The sequence below is a fragment of the Oryctolagus cuniculus genome, chromosome 6, assembly GCF_051225735.1.
Source record: "Oryctolagus cuniculus isolate XC-2025 breed Fujian yellow rabbit chromosome 6, ASM5122573v1, whole genome shotgun sequence".
NCBI lineage: Eukaryota > Metazoa > Chordata > Mammalia > Lagomorpha > Leporidae > Oryctolagus > Oryctolagus cuniculus.
Window position 1 is genome coordinate 86,458,334 of NC_142872.1, and position 12,166 is coordinate 86,470,499.

A 12,166-nucleotide genomic window follows, 5' to 3' on the forward strand; every position below is an offset into this window, starting at 1 on the left:
AGGCTGTGAGACTGTGTCCTTTACTACAAAAAGATGTAGTCACGTGCAATCCTCCCTTGTCTCCTTCCTAAATTTTCATTTTCCTATTTGATTGCTCAACTTTGCTTATTTGTAAGTTATAAAATATTCTTCATTTTAGCTATATTATATTTCACTTGTAAATAAAGGATGCTTAGCAAAAGGATACTAGATTCACTCTGCTGACATACTCGGGTGGTCACTGCCTGTTAATTCCTGCAGTGCATCTCAATTCAAACCTCTTGGGTCTGATCCTTAGAGATGCTATTTCTGAAGCTGTACCAGTAAGCCCTGGACATCTGTTTTGCTTTGTTTTTTTAAGTATTGTTTGTAGTGGTAGTATTGTTTATTCCTCCACTGCTCAGTTGTGGACCATTTTTGCCTGTTTTTCTAAATTGATTCTTCTTTTTCTGCTGTCATATTTTGTGCTTTTGGGAATTTTATTTAAATGACCTCTAAAGGTAGATCCAGACTGACTTTATATGGGCTTCTTCATCACATTAGCTTTTGACTCTATGTGTAGGTGGTAGGTTCCCAGGAGGAGTCCTCCACATGTTTTTGTACTTCTACAAAATATCAAAGACTTGTTATCTTTTAATCCTTCAATGCATATGTTAGGTTACCATTTTACAGATGAAGAAACAATGTCATTTGGAGCAAATTGTTTTATTAAGTGGTAGAGCGAAGACCTAAGGCTTGCTGATTCCCAAGGTCCATGCCCTTGATCATAGGGTGATCTGACTTCATTCTCCTCTTGCCTGCTTTCTCCTATCTTCTAGTTTTTACTTTTCATGGCCATCACATAACTTTAGATTTCTCCCAGTTCTCTCGGCAAGAATACTCCCATTGTTCTGGTATAGCTGACATTTACTCAATTTTGGTCAAATCTGAGGGAGAAGGGAAAAAAAATATTGATGACCACATACTGCAGCCAACTCCTTGAAGGCAAAATGATGCCTGGCATAGTTAATGCTTCAGAAAATGACGAGTGAGTGAATGTTCTGCTGCATAGGCTGCATGCATTGACCATTTCATTCTTCCTTGTTTAGGAAAGGATTTAAGCGTAGTTTTATAAACATTGTCACAGGTTTTTTAATGTAAATGAGAGTATATTAGTTTTCTCTTTCTAACATGACAAACTACCCAAAACTTAGTAGCTCAAACAACAGAAATGTATCTTAATGTTCTATAGTTCAGAAGTCTAATGTGAAAAATGAGGCTAAAATCAACATTTCAATAGGGCTGCATTCCCTTCTGGAGCATTCTTGCTTATTCAAGAATGTAGTTCCTTGCAGCTGTAGGCTGAGATCTCCATTTCCTTGCTGGTTGTCGTTTGAGGGTTCTTGGAAGCTTTAGGACTTTACCCAGATACCAATACTCCCTGGCTTACAGTCTCCTTTATCCATCTTCAAAGCCAGCAACATAGGTTAAATCCTTCTCTTGCCCTATCTTTCTGATTCTTCTTGGGTCATTCTGTCTCTCACTCTAATCTAGGAAAGTTTCTTTACTTTTAAGAATTTCTGTGATTAGGGCAGCTATTGACATAATAGTTAAACTGACAGTTGGGATGCCTGCTCCCCGTATCAGAATGCCTGGATTCAAGTCCTGGCTCTATTCCCTATTCCAGCTTCCTGCCAGTGAGCATCCTGTAGGGCAGCAGGTGATGGCTCAAGTTGATTTCCTGGCTTTCAGCTTCAGCCTGGCACAGCCTCAGCCATTGCAGGTCGTTTGAGAAGTAAACCAGTAGGTGGAAGCTCTTCTTTCCATCTGTCTCTAAAATAAATAAATAACAATTTAGAGATAATTTATGTGATGTGATTAGGTTTATATGGATAATGTCCCCATCTACAGGTCTACTCTTTTTTTCTTTTTTAAGATTTATTTATTTGTTTGAAAGGCAGAGTTACAGAGTGAGGGAGATACCAAGAAAGAGAAAGATCATCCATTTGCTGGTTTACTCCCCACATGGCTACAACAGCTGAGGCTGGGCCAGGCTGAAGCCAGGAGCCAGGAACTTCATCTGGATCTCCCATGTGGGTGACAGAGGCCCAAACACTTGGGCCACCTTCTGCTGCTTTCCCAGGCACATTAGCCGGGAGCTGGATCAGAAATGGAGCAGCTGGGACTGGAACCAGTACCCATATGGGATGTCAGCATCACAGGCAGTAGCTTAACCTACTGTGCCATATAGAGTAGCATATTCACAGGTTTTAGGTGTTAGGGTATGGCCATCTTTTGGAGCACATTATTTTGCCTGCCATAAAGGGCTCAGGAACAAATAGTAGGGTCAATAAAATGAAATCAGAAGGGACGTTAATAATCAAAAAGTGTATGTTATGAAGTTGTATATAACCCTTCAAGCCTTCAAAATGGGCACTGTATTTAGCATTAAGCAGTGCAAACAGCCCTGCTCTTTTGCCCTAATTATAGAATTTGTTTTTTAAAAATATGCATATGTATATACTTAACAACTTCTGACACTGAGTCATGAAAAAAATTTTTCTTATTTCCTTCTAAAAGCAAATATAGAATAAGGTAGGGAAAGAATATAAGTATGCAACTGATTTTATAAGGTATTTTCGCTGATCAGTAGTTTCTGTGAGGAAGACTCCATTTTATAGGTAAGCAAAGAGAAGCTGATTGTCACACCACACAGCTAGAAACTGACCACACTAAATTTTGAAGCCAGGTCTTCTTGACTCCAGACTCCATGCTCTCTCCTCTGTGTCTTGATTCCTATAAATTCTGAATTACATCTCTTCTATTGGCTTACTAACTGCTTGATCCCATGAGCTGATATGTGGGAGTACCTGAGCTTTCAGTTTCCTTTACCTGAACAGGTAGGACCTCTACTTGAGCAAAACAAAGCATGATTGTTCTACAGAAAACTAGGGAAAAGTCCTTTTTTTCTTCTTCTTATCTAGTTATATGCCTGTGGGCAACCTTCCTGAATATTAGTGTGTTCATCTATAAAGTGGAATGAAAAAATGAGATCATATATGTAACAATGACTTGAATAAAAAATGATTAATATTTCTTCCTTTTAATCACACTTTCTTGACTGTTGTGTGCAATTTCTCCATACGTAGTTGAAAAACGGACCCAAATTTGATAAGTGCATTATAGTATCTGAATAATGCTGACCATCATGGAAATAATTTATTTGGCCCTCTGTGTGTCCCAGTATTTTTTTTCACATCCCTCCTTAGCTTGTTTGTTTGTAACCAGCTGATACCTTAAGGCCATCTTGAATCCTGTTTCTTTCCTAGCTTGTTGGTGTTTTCTTGTACTTCCCCAATGCTTTATGGAAAGTTCCTTAACATTATAAAGATTATTCATTTTATTCCAGGTATCTGTATTAAGCTTTGCTTAATTTAGTATATTTGATTATCCAAGTCCACGAATTATTTTAAGACACTTAAGGTTTTGTTCTAGGAAAGATCCAGCACACTCCAACTAGATCAAGAAAAGAAATTAATGATAAGAGTTTTAAGGAGGCCCATAGGAATCCAAGAAAAACTGTGTAAGCAAATCGTGATCAACTGGTTACTCCCAAAGTCTTTGTTCTCCTCTTATGGCTTCTCATTTGATCCTTCAAGTATTTAGAAAGGAGTTTGGATTTTTAAGCATGTTTCCTTTTTCTTTCCCCAACAATCTTTTCATTAGTGATTTCTGACTTTACTGAGAGAATGTAGGCCATATGTGTTGTTTGTTCAGTTTTTGAGACTAATTTTGTAGCTAATACTTGATCAACTGTTGTACAAGTCCCATGTGTGCTTGAAAAGTATAGTGTATGTCCTAGAGACAAATTTCCACACATGTCTATTAGATTAGACATGATTTGTTTAGATCATAACTTCTGTAAAGCATTTGTCTACTTCGTTTTTTGAGTTTAGGGCAGAGATGTTAAAATCTTACGACAATTTTTCTTATAGCTTAGATTTTGTTACCTATAAATTTGGAGGCTAATTTGTAAGATGCATGTGGACTCAAGCCCTACATCTGGCTGGGAAGTTACTTCTTTCATTAAGTTTTCCTCCACATGTTACTTAGTATAGTTTTTGGTATTCAAGATTTTGACGCTAATTTTAAATCTTAGGTTTTTCTATTTGCCTAGTATGTACTTTTTCTTTTTTTTTCTGTGAATTCATTGTGCTTTGTAGGATATAAATGTTACAGCTACATTGAAGCTCCTTGTATATATACCCTTCATCTCCCTTCTTCCTTAGAGGGAATCACTTATGTGAATTGAGTGATTATTATTCCTGTGAAAGTTTCCATATAATTATACATAAGTATGTATGTCTGTGTAAGAGTACACAGTATATTTTTTTCAAACTTCTCTTAGTAGATTGTTACTGTACTTTCTCTGAAACTTATTTTGATAGATTTATTGCTACTAATACATTTTGTTCTATTTCATTTATATTAATTGCTTGGTTTTTTTATTTATTTGCAAGACAAGGATATAGTGTGGGGATTAGTGATAAAGCACATGAACAAATTCCTCATATGTTCGCTCCCCAGATGCCCTCAATGGCTCTGGGCCAGGCTGGGGACAAAGCTGGGAGCTGGGTACTCAGTCAGGGTCTCCCGTCTGGGTGGCAGTGACCCAGTTACTTGAGCCATCAGTACTGCCTCCCAGGATCCACATTAGCAGAAAGCTGATGTCAAGAGCCAGAGCCAGTATTGAATCCAGACAAGCAGTACAGGGCACAGGTGCTAACTAGCAGTCTTAACTGCCAGACCACATGCCCATCCCATTTGATTGGTTTAATTTTAATTGTTCTGATGTTTTATATGCCACAATTTTTCCCATTCTTTCACTGATAGAAATTTTAGTGTTATTTGTTGTTTTGTTAACAAAAGACAATACCACATGGGTTGTTCTTGTGCTTCCCTCCCTGAACTGTTGTTACAGCTCTGGAAGTATACTCCATAGTGGAATTATGGACTGAGGGTGTGTGTCTGTGTAAGAGATTTCCAGCTAATCTAAATCACTTGTCCAAAGTAGTTACTAATTCTAGCTCTGATACTTTTTTTTGAAAAAATATTTATCTATTTGAAAGGCAGAGTTGCAGAGGCAGAAGCAGAGAGAGAGAGAGAGAGGTCTTCCATCAGCTGGCCCACTCCCCAAATGGCCGCAACAGCCAAGAGAGAGAGAGAGAGAGAGAGAGAGAGAGAGAAAGAGGTAGGTCTTCCATCAGCTGGCCCACTCCCCAAACGGCCGCAACAGCCGGAGCTGGGCTGTTCCAAAGCCAAGAACCAGGAGCTTCTTCCAGGTCTCCCACGTGGGTGCAGGGGCCCAAGCACTTGGATCATCTTCCACAGCTTTCCCAAGCCATAGCCGAGAGCTGGATCAGAAGTGGAACAGCTGGGACTCGAACCAGTGCCCATATGGGATGCCAGTCCTACAGGTGGCGGCTTTACCCACTAGGCCATATAGGCCATAGGCCACAGCACCTACCCCAGTGTCACTTTTTTTTTAAGGGCCTGTATATTTTTTTATATATCCCAACGCTATATTTTTGTAAAAATTCAGTCAGTATTTCTTTCAACTTTTTGCTTATTTGCTTTGATTGATTCCCCAAATAACCACAACACCTAACCAAGAACATAATTGAGATCTCTCAATTCAGTGCCAGGAACCTAACTACTTAAGTCAACCCTGCTGCCTCTGAGGGTCTGCATTAGCAGGAATCCGGAATCAAGAGTCCAAATGGGGACTCAAATCCAGATGCTCCATTGTAGGGTACAAATGTCTTAATCAGTATTTTAACTCCCAGACTAAATATCTTCCCTGAAAGTGTGTATTTTAAGAAACTGTAATGGTTTTGTATGTATTGTAATCACTGATGAATTTGGATTTATTTCTGTTATCAGGTACTATCCTAGAACAGTCACATGGACAGGGATCAAGACATGTGTCACAGGCATGCCCACTCACCATAGACTCTTGGGTGGAGACAGAGATATGTCCCAAACAGGAAGTAATGTGGTAGTTGGGTTCCCTAAGCATTTGAAGAGGTGCTTTTCCCTTGGAGGACATTGAGTGTAAAGAGAATATCTCCACCAACTTAATTGTGCACATTAACAATTCAGATCCCTGATATATGAGAAACATGTGTGATATCTGCCTATGACAACCCATAGGGTTGTTCCCCAAAGCCCAAGGGTGTTTGGGGTGGTTGTTTTTCCCCTTAACTTTACAGCTATTTTTGGAATTCAAATGTCAGTCTTTTGTTTCCCTTCTATACAGCTGATATGCTACTGTAAGTGGTATATTCGTGCTTACCCTGCTGACCCCAGCTTTATTAAAATTGATGGATAACTCTCCCTTTTGTGTTTGTCCATTCTTAGCAATAATTGCTATGTATCTAGGAGGTAAATAATATATTATTCTAAGTGCTCTCTGATTATTTTAGCTTAGAGAGCATTCTTGAAAATTTTCCACAAGTCTTGTATTTTTTTTTTTTTAATTGACAGGTAAAGTTATAGATAGAGAGAGAGACAGAGAGAAAGGTCTTCCTTCTGTTGGCTGCTATGGCCGGCACTGCGCCGATCTGAAGCCAGGAGCCAGGTGCCTCCTCCTGGTCTCCCATGCCGGTGCAGAGGCCCAAGCACTTGGGCCATCCTCCACTGCACTCCTGGGCCACAGCAGAGAGCTGGACTGGAAGAGGAGCAACTGGGACTATAACCCAGTGCCCATATGAGATGCTGGCGCCGCAGGTGGAGAATTAACCAAGTGAGCCATGGCACCGGCCCCTACAAGTCTTGTATTTGTAATTAGAATATCCTGAGTAGTGTGATGGCTCCACTGCTTCCTGTGACCTTTGTGAAGTTCAGACATCTTCATTTTCTCATCTAGAAGAAATCCGTAATAGTGCTTGGTTTATCTACTAGGATCTTTGTGAGCTTGAAGTAAACAATATATGCAGTTGCTTTGTAAACTGCCAAAGGCTTTATTAATAGTAATATCTTAGAAATTTTTTCTAATCTTTTAAGCAATCTAAAATTTAGGTAATGGGATAGGTCTTGCCAATACAAAAAGCTATTCACTATGCTAACTTCAAACTAATTGCTTGAGTTGAAGGAAACAAGATCATATATTAACCAAAAACTGGCAAACTTTTTAATCCTAGATTCAGTATAAGAAAAGGTCCTTTTCTGTCCCAGTTGTCCTCGTGAACCACTTGAGATTGAGAATTTTAAGAATGGGGGTACTGCTTTTCACTAATTTTCAGGAAAAAAGTGCTAAGGTCAGTAGTCATCTTCTGCCTTGATTCCATCTACACCCACTATTGGTATCATGTAATACCAGTTGAATAATTTATCTCAATCTGAACCCTTTTGAAAAGAGATAGTTTTGTAGATATACAGAAAGACCTCCGTATAAATGAATCTGTTGATAAATGTTTATCTTATCTCTTTGGATAAAGTATTAGTAGTTCAATTTTAACCATTTCAAACAGTACCATGAGAGTACATATGTCCAAAATCACTAATGTTCAAACTTTTACTCAACTTGATACAAAATTATGGCAAAAAGAATAAAAGAGCTATCAGTTATAAATTAAACCAATAATAATTGTGTGCCTAGTATATTGATTTTTGCCAGTCCTCTAATGATATTTGTTACACTTTTTCAGGAAAATCTTGGGTACAAGGTGAAGAAATTCTACCAGTTTTCACAGCTAAATGGATTTTCAACAAGTTGAACAACTGTGTCCATAAAGACTATAAGCAAGCTGTAGGGTATAGGCTGCTACATGCAGTTCTGGATTTTTTGCATTTCATATGAGTAATCTTGGGTAAAGTCCAATTTGGATGGAAGAACTAATATATAATGTGGATAATAACAATTCAAAATGAACTTGATAGGCAAAATTATAGCCTAAATTTAGGAAATGGAATTAAATAAAAATGAAGTTAAAGCCTGATGTTTACTTTAAAAATAACTGCTATAGAAATGCAAGGTAGAGGCTGACTGGTTAAATAGCAGCACATGTTTCAAAATGTTTCAAAGTTTTACATAACTTGATTCATATGAGTCAGATTAAGTACTAAAGCCAGCAAAAGAGTAACATGATCCTGGGTCAGTAAAAGTATAATGTACAGAAAAGGTAAGGAATAGTTCTACCCTGTTGGGCCTCATTACAATTTGGTGGCAGAAACCTTCATTTCAGAAGGACATATATGAGTACAAACTGGAGTCAGTATATCAATATGGATCATTACAAAGGACATGTCAGTGGACATTTTGGGAATGGTTGAATAACTGAAACATTGGAATGGATAATATAGAAACTACTTTCAGATAATTAAATGACTGTCATGTAAAAGCTGTCTTAGACTTACTCTTCATGGCTTTTTTGTGGGCAGAACAAAGACCATGAATAGAAGAGATAGGTTTGGACTCCCTTGGAAATGGAAAGAACTTGTTAAGTGAGGAGTTGGTTTGTACTGGAGGCATTCAAGCATGGGTTTGATGGACACGGATTAGGAGTTAGGAGATGAAATTTATGCAAAGGGTAGACGACTGGAGTGATTTTTTTTTTCATTTTTAAAGAAATGTAAAATACTGTTGTGAGCAGTCTATGTGCTGGAGTTAGAAAAGCGAACAGAACTGTTGTCCCCTAAAGGGAAGGACAGTTTGCCACAATAATTAACAAGAAAATATAATAGATGTGTACAAAGTACATGAAGGGCAAGAAGAAGATTTTGACTGTACTGAATGACTCAACAGATTTAGATTTTCAGTACACGTGTGTTAAGCACCTTCTGGATGCTGAATAGCACGGAGTAGCATTCATACATATTCTTGAAGTAATCTTAGGTTACTATTAACCCCATTTTGGAAATGAAATGTTTGGGCATGGTCTAATTTGTCTGAATGATCCCCCACCTAACAATCCTATGGAATTTATGCTCTTCTCTTAATATTATATATATTTTATCTCTTTGGATAATATATTTTATATATTATATAAATACATATTTATCATATATTATGTAATTATATATAAGTATGCATTATATATTAATATACAATATAATATATTTTTATATTTGGATAATATATCTCTTTGGGTATATATTTTATATATATAATATATATATTTCTCTGACTTATATTAGTTATGTGAGGAGGCAACAGAGCTGAGTTCACACTTTTTTTTGCAAAGAAGTTTTAATGACTTTCATACTAGGAATGTTATACAAAGTGTGGCAGTAAACAGTTTTTGACAGGATTTGTGGTGAGTGGGGGTAAAGACTAAAGGAATAGGGGCCTGCATTGTGGCATAGCAGGTTAAGCTTCCTGTGACTCTGGCATTATGTACAAGTGCCAGTTCAAGTCCTGGCTGCTCTACTTCTGATTCAGCTCCCTGCTAATGCATCTGGGAAAGCAGCAGATGATGGCTTCAGTGCTTGGGCCTTTGTCACCCACATGGGAGACCTAGAAGGTGTTCCAGGCTCCTAGCTTCAGCCTGGCTCACTTGGCCATTCTGGCCCTTTGGGGAGTGAACCAGTGGATGGAAAGTTCTCTCTCTCTCTCTTTCTCTCTCTCCCTCTCTCTGTGTGTGTGTGTGTGTGTCTGTGTCTCTCCCTCTCTCTGACTCCGCCTTTCAAGTAAATCCTTAAAAAAAAAAAAAAAAGACTGAAGAAATATTGGGACCATACTGCGAAGAGTATTTTGTGACATAGTTTAAGAGATTGGTTTTTTATCCTCTGGTGAGCTTCAGGGTGGGAGCCACATTCCCACTTTCTAAATGGGATAAATTTTCTACCCTTAACTTAGATTTTTAATAGTAATTAAATGAGCTCTTTCCGCCTTTTTTGTCTCTTTTTCTCATTCTTGTAAAGATTTCTTAGAGAATTTAGGCAGCCGAAAATCATGTTGGATTCAAGGATGAGTAAATGTGAATGTGTGCATTTGCAGCCTTACCCATGATTAGGTCTTACTAAAAAGTAACTACTTAGTAGTATTACTCAGAGAGGTTTGGTGGGGGGAGAGAGAAGGAAGTCAAAATCTTCTGTTTCACAATGTATTGTTTTATTTGCAGACCTCCTTGTAATTGCTTAGCAGATGAAAATTTAATGTAGCTGTTTTTTAAAACATTGGAAGTATTGCTGGTTTTTTAAATGCTACTTCCCTATGGAGGTAGTTGGACAAGGTTAGTAAGTATTGCCTATATATTATTGATATTAAAGTAGATTCTTTTTAAAACTTACATATTTTTATGTTCTTTAAGTTTTACCTATGTAAGTTTGGTAAAGGATGATTTATGTATCCTGCTACAAATTTTCTGTGTATCTGTAAATGTGTGCATTTGTGTGTGTGTGTGTCCCAATCCTGTTAGTATTATATATCTAGTGCTGTGCTACACCTTCATATTTTTCACTTATGGGTAAATCTTTGATGTCTTTTCTATTTTACTGCATATAAATCTAATTTTTAACCCCCCCCCCCATAGATGAACATAATTAATTTAATCAGTTCCTGATTCTGTTAGTCTGGGTCTGTGGTAGCAAAAAACAGAAACATTTATGCTGAGCAGAAGATTTTATTGCAAAGATTGGCTGGTTCACAGAGCTGATAGGAAGGCAGTAGAATCAGGTTTGAAAGTAGGCAAGGCCAAGCCAAATTCCTGATGTCTATTACACCCTGATTAAGAAAATGCTGGGAATATACCACTGGATTCTGCTGAACTTCCATCTCCTTTGTAGCCACAATGGATTACCTTTTGATGGTCTCTCAAGATTCCAAATTCTTGAGAGGAATGTCTGCTTGGTTCAGCCTTGGTCATGTGTCTCTGCCCTGGCTACCAGAGAGCTCAGAGAAAGGTATTCTGAAGCTCTATTGCTAGACATTATCAGTGTACATCTGTTGAGGAATACTGTTACACTGCTGTTGACATTTTTGTACATTTGTCTAAGAATTTAAATTTCTGGGTCAGCTGGTATATGCATTTTGATAGGTATTAACAAATTGCCTTCCATTAAAACTGTGGCCTTAGAATATTTTATTTTTAGCTTGATGTATAATTCATGTACTTGACTGTAACAAGCTGAACTCAACATTAGTTGTCTATATCAACTGATGCCTAGTCTATGAGAATATGGCAGTTTTTGTTACTCTTTTTTTTTTTTTTTTTTTTTTGACAGGCAGAGTGGACAGTGAGAGAGAGACAGAGAGAAAGGTCTTCCTTTTGCCGTTGGTTCACCCTCCAATGGCCGCCGCGGCCGGCGCGCTGCGGCCGGCGCACCGCGCTAATCCGATGGCAGGAGCCAGGTGCTTTTCCTGGTCTCCCATGGGGTGCAGGGCCCAAGCACCTGGGCCATCCTCCACTGCACTCCCTGGCCGCAGCAGAGAGCTGGCCTGGAAGAGGGGCAACCAGGACAGAATCCAGCGCCCCAACCGGGACTAGAACCCGGTGTGCCGGCGCCGCTAGGCGGAGGATTAGCCTAGTGAGCCGCGGCGCCAGCCTAGTTTTTGTTACTCTTAATACATTATGTTTTTGGCTTCTTTGGATTTAATCTGGCAATTACATCAGATCTTTTTGCTTATAAGCCTTTAACTTTGATACAGACTTCTATAGTAGAGATAATATATAATCAATTTATTGTTTAATAATTTATATTGTACACTGATATCCAAACACCTTCTTCCTTCTATAGAATAATGAAAAGATATCCCCTTTAAGCTATTTCAACGAAATATATTTCTGAGATGTTGCATTTCTTATTTGGAATCTTATGAAAGGTCTAGGAAAATGGTTAGATTGAAATGTGTTAAGGTACTTGATTTATCTATGTGACCCTACTGGAATGTTATTATTTGGGATAAAGTGGGCATTGTGGAAATGGCATATATTGTTTTATACCATCCTTCATTAAGCTTCTGGCCTGTCATAAATTTAGAATATCACTTAGAATATTCATTTCTTTCCCTTAGTATTGCTGCTAATACCTGGAAAGTGAGATGACATTCTTTTTAGTTAGGAAAGTGTTTTAGTCAGTTATTCATTACTGTAACAAAATATCTGAGTTATGCTAACTTTATATCGAAGAGAAATTTATTTTGGCTTATGGTTCTGGAGATGTAAGGTCCAAACAGCATGACATAGTCTGTGATGAGAGTCCTCCC

The 12,166-nt window shown here is 38.0% G+C and overlaps 1 protein-coding gene across 13 annotated transcripts in view; it reads left to right on the forward strand.

Moving 5' to 3' along the window:
- The window catches only part of RAB2A (RAB2A, member RAS oncogene family), a 115,662-nt gene that overhangs the window by 7,752 nt on the left and 95,744 nt on the right, over positions 1-12,166 (forward strand). For 2 of the 13 annotated variants that reach the window (XM_051843285.3, XM_089334561.1), the window contains exon 2: positions 10,083-10,193. In XM_051843285.3, coding sequence (XP_051699245.1) covers positions 10,175-10,193 — 19 coding nt within the window. In that variant the 5' untranslated portion in view covers positions 10,083-10,174. 13 annotated transcript variants of the gene reach the window in all.